General features: G+C 44.3%; 1 protein-coding gene across 9 annotated transcripts; it reads right to left on the bottom strand.

Moving 5' to 3' along the window:
• Window positions 1-393: 393 nt before the first annotated feature.
• On the bottom strand, window positions 394-7,107 carry LOC125507894 (uncharacterized). 9 transcript variants are annotated; one of them, XM_087525526.1, is made up of 11 exons: window positions 6,619-7,105; window positions 6,481-6,548; window positions 5,933-6,175; window positions 5,331-5,412; window positions 5,144-5,237; window positions 3,403-3,521; window positions 3,189-3,253; window positions 2,951-2,984; window positions 2,356-2,421; window positions 1,830-1,930; window positions 394-776 (listed from the first exon to the last, which is right to left on the bottom strand). In XM_087525526.1, exons 3-9 carry the CDS (start codon window positions 5,965-5,967, stop codon window positions 2,368-2,370), a joined length of 483 nt encoding a protein of 160 aa, XP_087381652.1. In that variant the 5' UTR covers window positions 5,968-6,175; window positions 6,481-6,548; window positions 6,619-7,105; the 3' UTR covers window positions 394-776; window positions 1,830-1,930; window positions 2,356-2,367. The 9 variants fall into 9 exon arrangements, with proteins under 9 accessions (XP_087381652.1, XP_087381653.1, XP_087381651.1 ...); XM_087525527.1 differs by having other exon boundaries at window positions 6,481-6,545; XM_087525525.1 differs by having other exon boundaries at window positions 6,315-6,536.
• Between the last annotated feature and the right edge of the window lie 12,506 nt (window positions 7,108-19,613).

The raw sequence follows: 19,613 nt of genomic DNA, 5'->3' as shown, positions 1-19,613 counted from the left end.
GTGATTGGGCCCGTACTCCGAATCGACTGCTTCTCTTTCGAAATCTCGAGCTCAACCAAGTATATGTATATATATAAATGCATGTGTAGTCTGAGGACTTTGGTAGGTTCCCTCGTGGATGGATTTCCTTCATTATGACTAGACTAGGGGTAGGGGCGCGCCCGTGGTGTGCCTCTTGAGGCCGTCTTTTGCGCTTCAATCTTATCTAAGCACATTAGGATGGCTACTTGGGTCCTGATCTCAGCTTGGTTATGCATTCAGTGAGCCATGTACATCAACATTAGCATATGTTAGTAGGAGAAGATTAATTCCACGATACAAATAGGCTTACTAACACATGCAAAATCACTCACACTGTACCATAATGTGAGGATTATATAACCCATCAATCAATAATACGACAAACTTTTTAAATTGGCTTGCATAACAGAGTTACAAATGATTATCTGATATGGTCCCTTTTAGTTCTAACTCACCAATTGTTGTGAAAACAAAAAAGTTTTTTGGAAATACATAAGAACACAGTATTCACTAATAGGGACATTTGATCGAAATCCTCCAACTATATGCATTAGACAACAAAAGTAGAAGCAGCGACACAAAATAGAGATGAAGGACTAAGAGACCGCCTAACTGTAGCACCTTCCGGTAGAACAAATGCTGCCATGCCTCATTGGCATCACGATAGACACATCCTGACAGTGTAGTGCCTCCATCAGTGGCTCAACACCACGCCTCCCCACCATGGTCCATGGTCATCTACTCACCATCCTGCCCTGTAATACTTAAAAATGAGTGAAGGTATTCAGTAGGATTTTTATATAACAAAGTTTAGTAGTTCACTGGTTGGCCATTGTGAATGTAATATTTTGATCATTCAAACTTCATTTAAAAAAATATTATCAGAACTAATACCCACACAGCTAATAAGGCAATATTGTAGTTGATGTTTTAATGATAAACATTGTAACTGGATTTTATTGCATATTTCAGAGTCCAGATAATGCAAGAGTAATGTTGGTCAGAACTTCCAGTCAGGTGTATCAGTAATTTGTATTATTGTTTCTTTGAGCTTGCAAGAAAAGGAAAGTAATATATGCTAGGTAGCTAGCCATCTTGCCAATTCATCAACACGCAAGTGAGGGTAAGTGATTCCTAAATTCAAAGTTACAATTTGATATTGTCAACATGACTTTTTCTTCAAGAGGGATGTTCTAAGTTGCATCAGAACTTGAAGGCCTCGCCAGATACTAATCAGTACAGCAGTAGTATCAAGAAGCAGATGACATTATTGGTGTGATCCCAGAGCAGACGAAGCGGCAGACTCAAGAGTCATGGAAAAAAAGCATGCAATTACATCTAGCAAAAGAAACGACATCCAAAGAGGAGAATGTAGAATTTGAAATCAAGGTATAGATTTGCCTAAGCTGAAAGCACAAACGCAATTCATTCTTTTCAGGAGTAAATCATATCTAAACAGAGTTGATCTGCAGGTTCTTGAAGAAATAATGGAACCGATAAAGAAAAATATACTATAGAAATAAACAAGATGAGCGAGAAAAAACATGGTGCAGAGTTGAGTAATTTAGCCATGGAAACTAATTTCCAATGACAAACTAAATCGTGTTCCCCCGCTTCTTCATATTTCGTACAGTTTCACCTATTTTTCATTGCCTCATTATTATTTATCGAGGGAATGAGACTATGATGAACAATGAAGCACTAAACCTTAATGCCAACAGCCTTCGACAAAGAGATTAAAGCATACAGCCAACAACCATATAAAAAGGTACACAATATGAATTCAAAGAGATTCGTTGAGGAAAAACCTCATTGAAGTGACCAGAAACTGAACCTTAGACCATCTTGGGCATGTGTGCCCGTGTGTGTCGATAGCATCTCACAGTAAACGAAATCGTGGGAGACAAACCTGAGCAACAAAATCCAGGAATTAATAATCCAGGAAAATATCAATTATGTACCTTTGTTTTAATAGGAACATCCACATTGATGTGGTCATGGACCAAAAAGAATGGCATGATGAGCTATATTTAGGAATGATGCTCAGGCATAGACCAAGTAGATCACATGGGAATAGAAATCCTTCCAAGTTCACTGGTCATCCACACGCACCAATGAAACTGAATGTGTTCTGCTTATGCGCATGATCAAGCCACTTTCACATGAAAGCTACAATGAGATCTAGAAGGAGGGATGCCTCTAGGAGAGAGAGGCATGCGAGCAGAAAGTTTCCTTAACAAGGCAACCCCTAGGAAGGAATAAGCAGCCACGCATGCAGCGTTGCCCAATCACTGGCTCTTTCTATTCCTCGCAAAGCTATTTGATTAAGCTCACCATAGTATCCACTCAGCACTCGACTTTAATGGCCATGAAAACCAAGTAGTGGTCACCTTTGAATCCCTGCACTCAAAGAAGAAATGCCATCTTGTAAAATTCAAATCAATTAAGTTTTAATACCTTTGTATTACCAATAGAAGAGGCAAAGTAACACACTCAAAATTACATATTAGAGAAGGAAGGAGAAAATGTGCATCTCACTGATCCAAATGAACATGCTACAGTATCAGCGGAATAGGTTAGTGCATTCTAACTATATGTATCAGGGTGTAGTCTGTCACTTGCAAATAAAAAGGCTTTCATTCAGATCATTACAACACCTCTGAGAAATGGGAATGGGAGTTCACACACAAATTTCAAAGATACTGTACATGACTTGAAGAAGCATTTAGAGTAATGGTGCAAATTAAATCGAGAAGATATTTGCGGCAAAAAGTTGCATCCAATAGTTATGGTACATAGTAGCACAATCCTTTCCAATGAAATATTTACCCAAAACATGGTAAGAGAAATGTTGCATTTCTCACAACATTTACTGCACGGACACTGAACTATGGCCTATGAATCACAAAAAAAATTATTCCTGATTTACCTCTAAAACTTCATAGACAGATCGCCACCCCTCCCTACATGAGCAACATGAAGGAAACAAAATTTAGCCAGCCCTTAAATTAACACAGGATAGCAAGTCTAAAACTTACCAGAAAATGTATCAATAACTGGACAGAGGTACACTTGCAACTCAGTTGAATCTAGACTAAGTACTCTAGAGCTCCATGCTGCAGGAACGATTGCCCATTGTAAAATTTAAGAGAGACGAGTGAGGTTACCTGCACGAAGATAGGAAGGAGGCACTGCTGTGCCCTTGCTCTCCTTTTCGGCACATCAGAACCGGCTGACCTCAGCATAGAGAAGCACAGGAAAGAATAATCCATGGGTAAAGGGAAGTCTGGATTCCCAGAAGCAATCAGTAGAGATTGCATATTAGTTTGTACATAAATTAATGACTGAACCAAAATGTTGTGAAGTTAGGAGACTGTATACCTTCTTCACTCGGTCCGAAATCTCCACAAGTGGTAAAAGCTTCCTTCCCATGGTCAACCACAATAATTGTTGACAGCTTGAAAAGCACCAAACCTGCTGGGAAATGCTGGCTTGGATTGCTACACAAAATAATCATGGTATTCTTATATGCACTCTAAAAGAAACATCTAGCAAAAAGAAATTTAATTATCTCTGTATGTTTTTGTATCTGATCTGAATACTTGATGTTTCCAATCACAATGCTAATGATATACCCAAACCATGATGAATTCCTACACTGTCGAATCAACATGTTAACAACTACGGCAGCTTGATTAGTAGGCACAACTACAACAAACTAAGGTACACACTAAATGATGCAAGTATGAAAATAACTAAGGTGGATGGTCTATTAATCTATGCATCAAAACCTGGAAATAAATTGTATACCTTCCTTATGCCGTTCTCGAACAAATAGCTATTAGTGCACGGTTGCTAAACTGTACGCTAAAGAACACAAAAAACATCAGTTTTTTGTATTGACTAAATCCTATATATTCATTTTTGTTCTATGCTCATGGAGTGCTTGGTGTGTTGCTTACAGTAAGTGGTGTAGATGTAAAAATATGAACATAAGAAGAAAAACATGGCTTTATACGTTGCTTCTCAGATAATGCGTGCAGACCTTTAGAATAATAAAAACAAAAATTACCAGATTATCAAATTTTATTGAGTTTCTGGAGACATAATTAAAATGGTAAAGATGTGTAAGACCATGTTGTTGTCCTAAATAAGTGGAAAGAGAGAGAAGAAAGATAGTGCTATCCAAGAAAGGAAATATTACTATACGAGTTACATATGGTGTTTGGTTCGGACTATTCTGCCCGTTATCCGATTACATCATTATTACATACCGTTACATTTGTTTGGTTCAATTTGCACGTAAACAGGTTCTGCATTAACAAGTCCTACCATAGCTCAAATCCGATATCGGACTATCCCCACCGTAAATGAAACGCGTTACCAGAGCTAGTCGAGTCAAGCGAAGCCTCCCAGCCCAGATCGCGTCTGCCGCAGATCTCGATCCTATCGCCTACCTATCGTGAGCGGCGACTCCGGTGGCGTACAACCTAGAGATGTACACCCCCTGCTGTTTGAGGTAGTCTTCTTCTCTGGATCCCCATGGCATAACCATCGTTTCTCCTCTGCTTCCAAATCAAGTACCTACACCTAATGTGATCCTTTACTGGTCCGAACCAAACAGAGCAACGAATGGTCCATTACATCCAAGATCCCACCGTGATCCATTTACGTGCGTTACCACCACCAAAACCAAACACCTCCATAGAGGCATCCTTGTATCTTTAAGTCCATGAAATACCCCTTGCATTGCCAAAGATAAGAACAATAGGAGCACCTAAAGATGGGAGTACTAAGTAATGTAATGCAGGATTTAACATTCCAGTATCCTAATGAAAAGTGAATTTTGGTTAAAAAAACTAACCTATCAAACAGAAAACACAATGATGAAGTAATCTAGAAAAGAAGCTCAAATGGAAACTGGAATTCTTTCAAGTCCAACTGAATTTAATCAACAATATTATGCAGATATGAAGTATCAGGAGCAATTGTTTTCCTCTAGCTATGTTTTAATTCAGTATTTGGTCAATCTCAAAATCTAAGATAGCATGCCCATGTCCAACATGTAATAAGTTAATTTACAACTGTTGGCAAAATTCAATGAGTAAGATGAGACCCTCACCGAAATACGGCACTCTGGCGATGGTCTCGAGCATGAAGAACCTGGCGTAGTCACGATCATGGTACAACACACCGAGTATCAGAACGACCGCATCCTATGGACATGGCAAAATGTAAGATAATGACATGTTCAGCTCAGGCAATCAGACCGAAAACAAAAGAGTTGTTTGTATCACTCAATCATTCACCATGAGGAATATGTTGAAAGACTGCTCGAGCCTGACGACCCAGTCATCGTCGCAGCAGGGACAGAGAGGAAAAGAGAGCGGCCTGGAATTAGGCTTCAAATTATGTGTCTCATGAAAGAACACAATCAGTTTCATGAAAGAACAGATTATGTGAAATAGTCCTAATCCACCTAACCTTGTGTATAATCAAGCAAAAATACACCAAATAGAATCATAAAGGATCATGTGGTTGACATATATTCGTTTATGCATGTATCCGCGACGATTACAAACCTAATCTGTGCACTAATTGTGTATACTGTCCACGCAGAGGTCAAAGCTCAAATTGAAGATGTGGTCTTGTGAGAGTTCAGATGCAACATACACTTGCTACTCAACCTAATTCAATGCAACACTCCCCGGACGCGCCACTGCGGCCGCCGTTTTGCTGCATGAGTAATATTCAGCAACAGCTCTAGTCGAACATCCAAGAAAAATCATATGATCACAGCTCGATGACCAAAGGTTTACAAACTTTTGGCAACATATATTCCCTGAATTTCTGCTAACATCCAATGATGATAAATATTTAGTAACCAGCAGAAATAGAAGTTGAGCCTCACCTCACACCTGAGCAAAGCACGAGCAGAGGTGGCATATGCAATCCTTCCTCTTGCCGATGGCCTCCCGCGGAGGAGGAGGCGCTGATGACCGCGAGGAGGCGCCCATTACACGACGCTTATTGGGTTGGATACTGTAATTAAAAGCAATGTATCATAGAGAAAGCAAGCCAGGGCCCTCTTCCCCTTGTTCTTATCCACCATCATCTTACATACAGGCCTTGACTCCATTCTCCAAACGGAATACTGAAAACAAACCATGGGCATAACATCTAAAAAACATGGGCATAACCAAAGCAAACTAAATCTGTGAATGTGATTATCTGAATAAGGTGAATGAACATAACAAAAAATCAATCTAATTAACTGTTCGCAAGTGAATCACCAGCAATGTCTACATCAACCAGCTGAAATAACTGAATTAGGGGGCCTCACTGAACATTTGGCTTGCAGGAATTTCATCAAACACATAACATGCAGAAAACATGGATCGGGTTAACGCTAGCTTTCCTTAGAGTAGTGGGGACTGATGAGGCTCCTCTGGCTCTCACCTCTGATTCCCTCATCGGCATGACTTGCTGCTCCAAGTCCATGTAGCTCCCAGATCCTGCATGTGCTGCTGCATCACAGGAGAAATGGAGAAGAGACAAAGGGGAAAAGAAACGAATGGGATGTAGGGGGTCTGTTACCTGATGGTGATAAGGGGAGGGGGATTTGGCGGCATTGGGCGACGGAGAAGAGGCGAGGGCGACCATGGCAGCACCACTCTCGTGGTCAATCCGTCATCTGGATGGGACGGCGCTGTGCTGCGGCTCAGGAGCGAGGGAGATGTTGCTTGCAGGGGCACTATGTCTTAGTTCTCCCACAGACACCCGCTTCACCTCGCTAGACCTCAGCGACAGCCGTGGACGCGGAGGATGGAGACACGGTGGATGTTTTCCTCTCCTCAACCCCCACCTCCTCCGATGAGAACCACCTCCACTGCATCTTTGCGTGCACAAAAAAAGATGAGAGGGGAATACGAGCTGATGATGGAGTGGGAGCCGGATGCGGCGCCGACGGCAGCAACCCTAGCCACCACTGTGGGGAGGAAAAACGAAAAGGGGAAGAAGGATTCGTGTGAGAACAAGAAAAGGGATACACTGACGTCTTTCTCTCTCTTGGGCAATGGCGAGTGGGCACGTGGATAGCCCCAGCGAGCGTCCCATATGTACACCTTATTGTTTTGGATAGCCCATAAGGTTAAACTGCATATGTTGCAACGAGTCAATCATCAAGAATAGTCAGTTCTTACCGTTAGGTTCTGTCATGGCAATAAGGTGTCCGGCAAGATCTTCATCCATGAGTGCCCAAGTGCATCTAGCCACCATGCACTCCAAGAGCGAGTGCCTTCACAAATACGGTGTCCGAAATATGCCCTAGAGACAATAATATTTGTATTATTATATTTCCATATTCTTAATTAAAGCGTTTATATTCTATGCTATAACTACTATGATCCTGGAATATGCGATTCAGTGGAATACTCATATGCACGTGTGGAATGATAAACGGTTAAATAAAATGTTCTTAGTCTTGCCTCCGAGACTAGCTCAAGTGTTGTTCGTGATCACGTTTTTCGGATCTTAGGATATCGTTAAGTGTAACCATAGTCCTAAAACAACATTGAGATTATGACGTTGGAAGAACGATCATATTGAATAGACCCAATCTTGTCTGTTATGAGTTGGGTTAATATCGTTTGCATTGAAGTGTAATAACACGGAGTGTTAACGTGTGATCTTGCTCCTTCGACCATGAGAGTATCGTGGTCACTTCTTACCATACAATGAACTTTGGGGTTGCCCAAACGTCACCTGTAACACAGTGATCATAACGACAACTTACAGGTTCATCAGAAAGTTTGACAAGTGGCCAGATAGCTCTAGAGTGGGATTTGCTCCTCCAACGATGGAGATATATTTTAGGGCCCTCTCGGTGTGACGGCGTCAATCATCATATGGCCAGACATAGGTGACTTCTTCACGGGATGCCGGAACACAATAACGAGAAAGAAGAACAAAACTGGCAACAATGATTTCGGTATAATGAGCATAGTGATGACTCAGGAGGATATGGATGCATCCCGAGTTTTGTGAAGTATCATGAAGCAAAGGAAACATCACATGATAACCAACATGATAACCAAAGGTTCACTCGAATATCATTCATGTACTCACAGCAGGGACCAATGTGAACGTCCATGGTCCCGCTGTCGGTCATTGAACAAACGGTTTCGTTCATGTCTGTGAGTTACCGAACCTACGGGGTCACAAGCTTTAGGCGATCATGATCTGCTGAGTGTTGGTAGGACAGGAGTGATGAGAATATATTTGTGGAATTGTTTCATTAATGTTTGGAATAGTTTCAAGAGGATCCAGAAATGTTTCGGGGTCACCGAAAGGGTTTCGGTGAATATCAGATAATACCGGGTATTACCGATAAATATATATAGGTGGAAAAGATTTCTGAGGACGTTAAATTATATATATATATAATGGTATAAAAATATTTATAATATTTATATATTAAATTTAGTATCAACGGGTCTTAAAAGGCCAAGTGGTGGAAAGAATTATGGGCCACAAGGGCCCATAAGGAAGTGGTGCCCCCTTGCCATATAGGGGGGCGAATTGGACTAGGAGAGGAGTCCCCCTTGGCCGGAGTCCCAAGGAGGGACTTTCCCTCCTTGGTGGCTTGCCCCTTCTCCTCCTCTAACCTATATATGCTAGGGTTTTTTGCTCTATTGAATACACAAGTTTTGGAGCCTCCTCTAGTTCTTCTAGTTCTAGTTCTAGTTGGTCCTAGTTAACTAATTAGAGCTAGTCTAATACTCTTGTCCTCATAATTAGAAGTTTAGTGTGGTTATAATCTCCTCCCTATAATTCTCCGGCAACGATTAGCTCTGGATGGCGAAGCGTTGCTGAATCGTGAAGGTTGCACGCTTGCAACCAAGTAGAGAGGCCATGCTTTCGGTCTTCGGTTCGAAGGACTATTCGTGGGCGGTTTGCGGGATCGTTCATCGACGGTTCGTGGGACTCCAAGTACGAACTACACCAATAGGTTCATCTTTCGCTCCAACTCGGTGACGGTAATGATCGTGATCCCAACCAATTATGCATCTTCATATTGATCTTACGTGTGCATAGGTGCGATTTTTTTGTTTTCTACTACGTTTCCCAACATTCGGTCCTCCACATAATCGGCAAGAGCATGAATATGTCATGTGCTGATGTGCTCTCATGTCCTCAGTTGGGATGGAGTGATTCGACAAGTGCCAAAGGAACATCCGGATCTTCGCCAAAACTTGCCCATTCCATATCATTTTCCGTGCCCCCCTCATCATTGTTTGTACTTGAGGATCTGGTCGTACCATCAAGCCATGCCTCCCGTCTCTGCCTAGTGGACGAGCATCATGTATGTCAAGCACACGAAAAAATTCCATTCCTTTAAAAGTTCCTTCCCCGAAAGTCTGCCAAAATCCGGGTGAAGATGGGTATCCCCAAGATCACTGAAGCATCCATTGGCATGAAAATCTTCTCTACACGTTGCTTGTTCCACGTAGCTGAAGTAGCATCAATAATCTCAACCACATAAACCGGGGGGGGGGGGGTAACCAAGCACCCATATGCCTTAGCATTTCATCACGGGGTGGCCAGTTATCATCCCAAATGTTTGTTGTTTAGTCGTTTCCAATCCTCCTGATCAATCCTTGATTCAACACATCTCTATCTTCCAAGATAGTCCTCCAAATTTGACTATGATGACTTCCAAGATTTGCATGCAATATGGATGAGTTTGGACAATAGATTCTTTTTAATAAATGAGCGCTTAGAGATTCAGGCTGTTGCGGAATGCGCCATGCTTGTCTCGCTAACATGGCTACGTTAAAAAGCTCAAAGTCTTTCAAACCTAGACCCCACAACCCTTTTGGTTGTGTCATCATTTTCCACAAGACCCAACATGACTTGCAGTGGCCATCTTTGCTGCATCACTAAAACTTCTAGACTAGCATGTTTAAGTGCTCACATAGCCCTCTTCGAAGTTTGAAGCATGACATGGAAAAAACTGGCCCTACTTGGGCCACCACTTTTACAAGCAGTTCATTACCTGCCGCTGACATGGTATTTGATATCCATCCTTGGATCTTATTTCACAACTAGTCATTCAAATATTTAAAGGCATATTTTTTATGAACCAATATCAGACGACATGCCCAAGTATTTCTCGTTGAGAGTCTCATTTGGGACATTATGCAATCCCTTGATCTCATTCCTAACAGCTTCTGGAACACCCTTACTGAAGAATATCCATGATTTGTCACAATTTATTCACTGACCAGTGGCCTGACAGTAAATATCCATCACTTGGTTCATCTCAATGGCTCCCACACTGTTTGCACTGAAGAACAACATGATGTAATCTACGAATAACAAATGGTTTAGCGGTGGCGCAGAGGATGCCATCTGCAAACCATGAAGATTTGATTACTCACTTTTGGATTTGAAGAGGCACAAAAGGCCCTCTGCTGCTAACAAGAACATGTATGGGAAAATTGTATCCCCTTATCGAGTATCTTGGGATGCTAGATAGCTAGACGTGCATGTGCTAGCTCACTAGATGTGCGCATGTAGTTGCACATTGGGCCTAGACTATCGCCACGAGCACTTGAGGCGAGATGTGCGTCGAATTCACCATTCAGCGAGGTATATACTCGCCCTTCCTTTTTGGGCGCCCCTATGTCTTGCTTCTAGCGAGAAAAACTGTTCACTCGCATGAAGAGACATTGTAATGGGTCGGCCCAATAGCATTGTTCGCTTGATCGTTTTTCGTTCGTTGGTTTCGTTAGTTCATTTTATCATTAATTCACTCGATTTCATTTTCCCTTTTGTTTTATTCTTAGTGTTTTGTTACACTTTCAAAAAATATATAAAATACACATGCTTCAAACAAAATACTTAAGTTGGAAAAAATGTTTGTGCAGTGTTAGAAAAATGTTGGTGTAACTATACAAAAATGTTGATAGTGTTGGGGAACGTACTATTTCAAAAAAAATTCCTATGATCACGCAAGATCTATCTAGGAGATGCATAGCAGCGAGATGGGAGAGTGTGTCCACGTATCCTCGTAGAGCGAAAGTGGTAGCGTTTAGTAACGCGGTTGATGTAGTCGAACATCTTCGTGATCCAACGGATCCAAGTACCGAACGTACGGCACCTCCGCGATCTGCACACGTTTATCTCGGTGACGTCCCTCGAACTCTTGATCTAGTTGAGGCTGAGGGAGAGTTTCATCAGCACGCCGGCGTGGTGACGGTGATGATGAAGTTACCGGCGCAGAGCTTCGCCTAAGCACTACGACGATATGACCGAGGTGTCTATCTGTGGAGGGGGGCACCGCACATGGCTAAAACATCAACTTGTGTGTTCTAGGGTGCCCCCCTCCCCACGTATATAAAGGAGGGAGGGAGGAAGAGGTCGGCCAAGGGTGGCGCGCCCAAAGGGGGGAGTCCTACTCCAAGTAGGATTTGTCCCCCCTTTCCTATTCCTACAAGGAGAAGGGGGAAAGAGGAGGAGGAGAGAAAGGAAAGGGGGACGACCCCCCAACCCCTAGTCCAATTCGGTTTGGGCTTGGGGGGGCATGCCTCCACCTGGCTTCTACCTCCTCTCTTCCACTAGGGCCCATGAAGGCCCATTAACCCCCCGGGGGGTTCCGGTAACCCCCCGGTGAGGGAATCCTGGACTAAGGGGTCCTCGGGCATCCGGCCTGTTAGCCATGGGCCGGACTGATGGGCCGTGAAGATACGAAGACCGAAGACTGCAGCCGTGTCCGGATGGGATTCTCCTTGGCGTGGAAGACAAGCTTGGTGACCGAACATGTAGATTCCTTTCTTTGTAACCGACCTTGTGTAACCCTAGATCCTCCCGATGTCTATATAAACCGGAGGGAGACTCAACTCTTGTAACACTCATATTCATCAAGATCAATCAAGCAGGAAGTAGAGTATTACCTCCATAGAGAGGGCCCGAACCTGGGTAAACATCGTGTCCCCTGTCTCCTGTTACCATCGACCTTAGACGCACAGTACGGGACCCCCTACCCGGGATCCGCCAGTTTTGACACCGACATTGGTGCTTTCATTGAGAGTTCCACTGTGCCTTCACCAAAAGGTTTGATGACTCCTTCAATTGTCAATAATGACGCTGTCCAAGGAGAAACTTTCCTCCCCGAACAAATCTTTGTGTTCGGCGTCTTCGTACTGCGGGCCGATTCGTTCGGCCACCTGGAGCAGATCGAAAGCTACGCCCCTAGCCATCAGGTCAGATTCGGGAGCTTGAATTACGTTGCGGACATCCGTGGAGACTTGATCTTCGCCGGATTCGAGACCGCAGCTACCACTCCTGGTCACCCCAAGAGACATGACCTAAATCTGTCATCGGACTGCACCCATGAGACAGCTCCCGTAACCGCTCTGGCCTTAGACCCAGAGCAAACCGCGCCATCCAAGGACGGGAGGCTCAACCCCGCCACGGAGGCCACTGATTCCCCGGCGTTGGAGCCGCACATAGACTCGATCTCACACGATGCCTATGCCACCGGAACTTCGGACTCGTCTCTGGTCGTAAGTTCCAAACCATGTGAACCCGCGGACACCGAATTTGATTGTTTGTCGATCTTCGAATTCAGCGCTGCAGAAATCTTCCAGCACTCGCCCTTGGGCGACATGTTAAACTCATTAAAAAACTTGTCCTTGGCGGGGGACTCACAGTCGAACTATGTTCGGTTGGAACTAGGGGCTGATGATGGAGAATCTTGCTTCCCACCCGCCACCCACTCCATAGCCACTGTCGAGGACTTAACCGACATGCTCGATTACGGCTCCGAAGACTTCGACAGTATAGACGGCGATGCCGAAGAGGAGCAGTGCCGAAACCCGCCACTCACCGAACGCGGGACGGTCGCTTCTTCATACGACGTGTACATGGTGGATACACCTAAAGAAACTAACGACGATGACAAAGAGGATCTAGTTGAGGATAAACCTCCCGAGACACAGCCCGGACGCCGCCATCAGTGGTGCCGCTCTAAGTCACGACACGCAAAAGACAGCAATACCGACACCGGAGAAAACAACACCCCGGATGATGCCAAAGACAATGAAGCCCCTAGGGCAACATCCAAACAATATGAACTGGAAGACGGGCACGATAGCCCGCATGAACAGGCCATAGACGAAGACTCGGAGGATAATAACTATCTTCCGCTCTCCGAGGATGAGGAGAGCCTCGGCGATGAGGATTTTATCGTGTCTGAGGAACCTCTTGAGCAGGAGCGCTTTAAACGCCGGCTATTAGCCACCGCAAGGAGCCTAAAAAGAAACAACAGCAGCTTCAAGCTGACCAAGACCTGCTCAACGATAGATGGACTGAAGTTCTGGCTGCTAAAGAGTACGACCTTAGTGGACCAGCCAAAAGCTACCCAAAGTGTAGATTGCTACCTCAGTGCGATGACAAGGCGCTGGAGCCCGTACCATCACCGCACAATGCAGCAGGTCGACCACAACTTGGTCCGGATAAAGCGGCAACTCAAGCCGAACACCAGACCGCCACATTTCGCCATGAAGGCAAGAATAAAACAGCTCAGGGTCATACATACGACCTTCAACAGGACTTGGATAGTAGAGCGGGAAACGCAAGATCGATCTACGGGTCGCGAGGACACGCCTCGACACACGACGACGGCTACCTATTCGGACGTGACAAACCTAGCCACGCCTGGCCGAAAACCACAAATGGACTCCATCGGAGGTACGTCGCAGTGTGGCCCAACATAGAGGCGCCGCACACCCTTTTTGCTTCACAGACGAAGTAATGGAGCATGAATTCCCAGATGGGTTCAAACCCATGAATATCGAATCATACAATGGAACAACAGATCCCGCGGTATGGATCAAAGACTTCCTCCTACATATCCACATGGCCCGCAGAGATGACCTTCATGCCATCAAATACCTTCCACTAAAGCTTAAAGGACCAGCTTGACATTGGCTAAACAGTTTGCTTGAAAATTCTATTGGCAGCTGGGAAGAGTTGGAAGACGCCTTTCACGACAACTTCCAAGGAACATATATTCGGTCACCGGACGCCGATGACTTAAGTCACATTGTCCAACAGCCTGGAGAGTCAGTTAGGAAGCTCTGGACCAGGTTCTTGGTTAAAAAGAACCAAATTGTCGACTGTCCGGATGCAGAAGCCCTTGCGGCCTTCAAACACAGCGTCCGGGATGAATGGATTGCACACCACCTCGGCCAAGAAGGACCTAGATCCATGACAGCTCTTACCGCTCTAATGACCCGCTTTTGTGCGGGAGAAGACAGCTGGCTCGCTCGTAGAAGCAACAGCACCAGCGATGCGGGTACTTCCGAAATCCAAGACGGCAACGGCAAGCCACGACAAAGCAAACACAACAGTCGCAATGATATGGAAAGATCACGCGACACGGCAGTCAACGCCGGAATCAGCAATCCAAAACCCGGTCAACGAAAAAATCCATTCAAGGCAAAAAGAGACGAACCATCCAACCTAGATAGGATACTGGACCGACCCTGCCAGATTCACGGCCACCTCGATAAACCAGCTAACCATACCAACAGAAGCTGTTGGGTCTTCAAGCAGGCCGGCAAGCTCAACGCCGAATACAAGGGGAGGAGCCCACCGGGCGATAGGGACAACAGAGAGATTTACCAACCAAATAACAGGGATCAGCGGCACTTTCCCCCCTAGGATCAACCAACCCCGAAGCGGAAATAGTAGTTCGGCTTCCGCCGCTCACCCCATATACCAGCAAAATTTGCAACGCGCATACATCATTACGCACTTAAGATACCATGGGAATTGGCGGAAGCACAATACAGACAAGCCGACAAGTATTCCCGTCACATTTTTATCTATTTTCCTTTTTTTCTTTCTTATCTCTTAAAAATAGGTGATGCAAAAGACAAGCATCTAAGCCAACTCCATCAGAGTTCGGATCCGTACACTCACCCAGTGGGGCTACTTCCATCAAGGATTCCCCTCGCCGAGGACAGGCGGCGCAGACGTGCAACAGGAGGTCCCAAATAAACTTTTTGTAGATCGCACTCTTTATTTCGAGCCTATAATATGCCTTTTTCCTCCACCTTTGACCCTAGGCATGTCACATAGCCGGGGTTAAGGTCTTTTTATATAAATTAACTATTGGCATACCGCTCAGGTCCCAGTAAACATTATCCAAACTAATAATTCGTGGCTTTTCGCAAATGAATACGGCTCCTATGGCTGTTTCACAGATATACCTTGGCATAACCTGCCAGGGGCTCGGTATGGGAACAAATGAGTCGCCAACAAAGTCCGAACAGCCTTACAGCGTACTTCGGTGTCGCGAGTTTGGCCTTATATGCATCAGCTCCGAATCATGTCTTGGGTCAATGGTTGGGTTGCCCGGTTCCTGTGCTTGCTACCTTACGTTCCGCTCTATCGGCTAGGGTAGTAAAGGGAGAACTACTGCGATTGTGCTTCCAGTTCATCTGGTCAAGCCCTTAGTAGAGAAAGCCGAAAACCGACTGTCATGATGCTGCGAGAGCTGGTCAACCACTTGATGACTTATTGGAATCTGTCGCGATTCCCTCCGTATCACACGAAGGACCCTTTTTAGGTCATACATGTAACGCACCATATTGGAATGAGTCGTACACATACCAGGGGCTATATCGTAGCCTCCCCATAAAAGTCCTATGGCTAAGTGAAAGTGTTAATGCCCTATAGTCTGATTGCCTGGTTCGCCGCATTATCACCTCCTTCATGGACCAAGACGTTGGATCAAGAGTGATTAAATGCTTTTCCGAACACCCCCGTACTTCCTACGAGGGGGCTGAAGCCGACAACTGGAAAACTTTCAGGTTATATTAAAACAGCCGCACAGGAGGAACACAAGCTCTCAAGCAAAACATAAAAATGGATTAACTACAAAATTGTCTCTCACAATTCTCATACACCTCACTCGAACATCATGTTTTTCGAGCATTGACCCTCTACCAAGCGGGCGGCTTCTAAGAAGTGTTCAAAATAATGCTCCGGTTTGTAACATCCTTGCCCTTGGGTGGACTCTTCGCTGCAACATCGACGGCCTTCATTGTCCCCCAGAATGTCTTGACTCGGGCAAAGGCCATCCATGCACCTTCAATGCACGCCGACCGCTTCACAACATCGATACGTGGCACCGCATCAACAAGCCGATGCACCAAGCCGAAGTAGCTATTCGGAACAGGCTCAGTTGGCCACAACCGGATTATGACGTTCTTCATGGCAGCGCCGGATATCCTATGAAGTTCGGCCCATTGGGACATCTGTTCATTTAGCAACAGAGGGCGCTTCGACGCGCCAAATTGCGACCAAAAAAGCTTCTCCCTTGCATACTCCTTTCGCGCCTAGTAAAATTGCGCCGCATCAGAAGAACTCTTCGACAAGTCTAAAAACTCGTCCGGAGAACTCCACACTTGGTCAAGCTGAGCATAGTTTGGATCGCCGAACTTAGTCTGTAGCAAAAAGGGCTTGCCAGCCACAATCTCCAGAGCTTGCCGGATCTCCTCATGAGCTGCTCTGGATTCAGACCGCGCTTCTCTCGCCTCTTGTAAGGCCTTATCAAGTTTAGCCGTTTTGGCCTCATTACTCTTCTCAAGAAATTCACAGTGGCTAGTTCAAGCGCCATCGTGGATATCTTTTCCTCATCTTGGCGCCGAGCTGCTTGTTCGGCTTTTAACTCAGCCGATGCCTTTTCAACAGCCGCATTAATAATCCGGGCATGCTCCTTGGCCCGAGCCAGCTCCGCCCGAAGAATCTCAACGGCGGCGGCACCATCTGCAGCCATGCATATTCCAGTATGCAACTTTCAGCATCACGCTTATATTACAAACACATATATGTAAGGGTTTCTCCGAATACATACCTTGCAACTCGTCAAGACGCCTGTTGATAAGCGTGATATCATTATCCACCTCATCAATCTTATGTTGCAACTCTGCAACTTCTATAGTTCGGGCAGTTGCTACCTCTTTTAGCACTGCGTTGGTTTTCCTCGAAGAGGAAGGGATGATGCAGCAAAGTAGCATAAGTATTTCCCTCAGTTTTTGAGAACCAAGGTATCAATCCAGTAGGAGGCTACGCGCGAGTCCCTCACACCTGCACAAAACAAATAATTCCTCGCAACCAACACAAATAGGGGTTGTCAATCCCTACAGGGCCACTTACGAGAGTGAGATCTGATAGATATGATAAGATAATATTTTTGGTATTTTTATGATAAAGATGAAAAATAAAATAAAGGCAAAGTAAATAACTAAGTAGTAGGAGATTGATATGATAAAGATAGACCCGGGGCCATAGGTTTCACTAGTGGCTTCTCTCGAGAGCATAAGTATTCTACGGTGGGTGAACAAATTACTGTTGAGCAATTGACAGAATTGAGCATAGTTATGAGAATATCTAGGTATGATCATGTATATAGGCATCACATCCGAGACAAGTAGACCGACTCCTGCCTGCATCTACTACTATTACTCCACTCATCGACCGCTATCCAGCATGCATCTAGAGTATTAAGTTAAAAACAGAGTAACGCCTTAAGCAAGATGACATGATGTAGAGGGATAGACTCATGCAATATGAAGAAAACCCCATCTTGTTATCCTCGATGGCAACAATACAATATGTGCCTTGCTGCCCTTACTGTCACCGGGAAAGGACACCGCAAGATTAAACCGAAAGCTAAGCACTTCTCCCATTGCAAGAAAGATCAATCTAGTAGGCCAAACCAAACTGATAATTCGAAGAGACTTGCAAAAAGATAACCAATCATACATAAAAGAATTCAGAGAAGATTCAAATATTATTCATATATAGACTTGATCATAAACCCACAATTCATCGGTCTCAACAAACACATCGCAAAAATAAGATTACACTGAATAGATCTCCACAAGAGGGGGAGAACATTGTATTGAGATCCAAAAAGAGAGAAGAAGCCATCTAGCTACTAAGTATGGACCCGTAGGTCTGAAGTAAACTACTCACACTTCATCGGAGGGGCTATGGTGTTGATGTAGAAGCCCTCCGTGATCGATGCCCCCTCTGGCGGAGCTCCGGAACATGCACCAAGATGGGATCTCATGGATACAGGAAGTTACGGCAGTGGAATTAGGGTTTTGGCTCCATATTTGATCATTTGGGGGTACGTGGGTATATATAGGAGGAAGAAGTATGTCGGTGGAGCAACAGGGGGCCCACGAGGGTGGAGGGCGCGCCTGGGGGGTAGGCGCGCCCCCTACCTCGTGGCCTCCTGTTACGTTTCTTGACGTAGGGTCCAAGTCTCCTGAGTTCTATTCGATGAGAAAATCACGTTTCCGAAGGTTTCATTCCGTTTGATATTCCTTTTCTTTGAAACCCTAAAACAGGCAAAAAAACAACAATTCTGGGTTGGGCCTCCGGTTAATAGGTTAGTCCCAAAAATAATATAAAAGTGGATAATAAAGCCCAATAATGTCCAAAATAGTAGATAATATAGCATGGAGCAATCAAAAATTATAGATACGTTGGAGACGTTCAAGCATCCCCAAGCTTAATTCTTGCTCGTCCTCGAGTAGGTAAATGATAAAAACGGAATTTTTGATGCGGAGTGCTACTTGGCATAATTTTAATGCAATTCTTCTTAATCATGGTATGAATATTCAGATCCGAAAGATTCAAGACAAAAGTTCACATTGACATAAAAATGATAATACTTCAAGCATACTAACTAAGCAATTATGTCTTCTCAAAATAACATGGCTAAAGAAAGTTATCCCTACAAAATCATATAGTCTCGCTATGCTCTATCTTCACCACACAAAATATTTAAATCATGCACAACCCCGATGACAAGCCAAGCAATTGTTTCATACTTTTGACATTCTCAAAACTTTTTCAATCTTCACGCAATACATGAGCGTGATCCATGGATATAGCACTATAGGTGGAATAGAGTGGTGGTTGTGGAGAAGACAAAAAGGAGAAGATAGTCTCACATCAACTAGGCGTATCAAAGGGCTATGGAGATGCCCATCAATAGATATCAATGTGAGTGAGTAGGGATTGCCATACAACGGATGCACTAGAGCTATAAGTATATGAAAGCTCAAAAAGAAACTAAGTGGGTGTGCATCCAACTTGCTTGCTCATGAAGACCTAGGGCAATTTGAGGAAGCCCATCATTGGAATATACAAGCCAAGTTCTATAATGAAAGATTCCCACTAGTATATGAAAGTGATAACATGAGAGACTCTCTACTATGAAGATCATGGTGCTACTTTGAAGCACAAGTGTGGTAAAAGGATAGTAACATTGTCCCTTCTCTCTTTTTTTCTCATTTTTTTTATTTTTTATTTGGGCCTTTTCTCTTTTTTATGACCTCTTTTCTTTCTTTTTTTTATTTGGGCTTCTTTGGCCTCTTTTATTTATTTTTCGTCCGGAGTCTCATCCCGACTTGTGGGGGAATCATAGTCTCCATCATCCTTTCCTCACTGGGACAATTCTCTAATAATGATGATCATCACACTTTTATTTTTCTTACAAC

Source organism: Triticum urartu, chromosome 5A, assembly GCF_056163025.1.
Source record: "Triticum urartu cultivar PI428250 chromosome 5A, HENAU_Tu73, whole genome shotgun sequence".
Taxonomy (NCBI): domain Eukaryota; kingdom Viridiplantae; phylum Streptophyta; class Magnoliopsida; order Poales; family Poaceae; genus Triticum; species Triticum urartu.
The sequence above is the reverse complement of the archived record's forward strand: the minus strand, read 5'-3'. Positions and strand labels throughout refer to the sequence as shown.

Bases quoted from the DNA above. Each gene is read 5' to 3' on its own strand.
- LOC125507894 (XM_087525520.1), bottom strand. From the start codon at position 5,465: ATGAAACTGATTGTGTTCTTTCATGAGACACATAATTTGAAGCCTAAT. The intron at 5,238-5,330 runs GTGAATGATTGA...CCATGTCCATAG, and splicing joins CTTTCAACATATTCCTCATG to GATGCGGTCGTTCTGATACT. The intron at 3,522-5,143 runs GTGAGGGTCTCA...TATTTTGTGTAG, and splicing joins CGCCAGAGTGCCGTATTTCG to CAATCCAAGCCAGCATTTCC.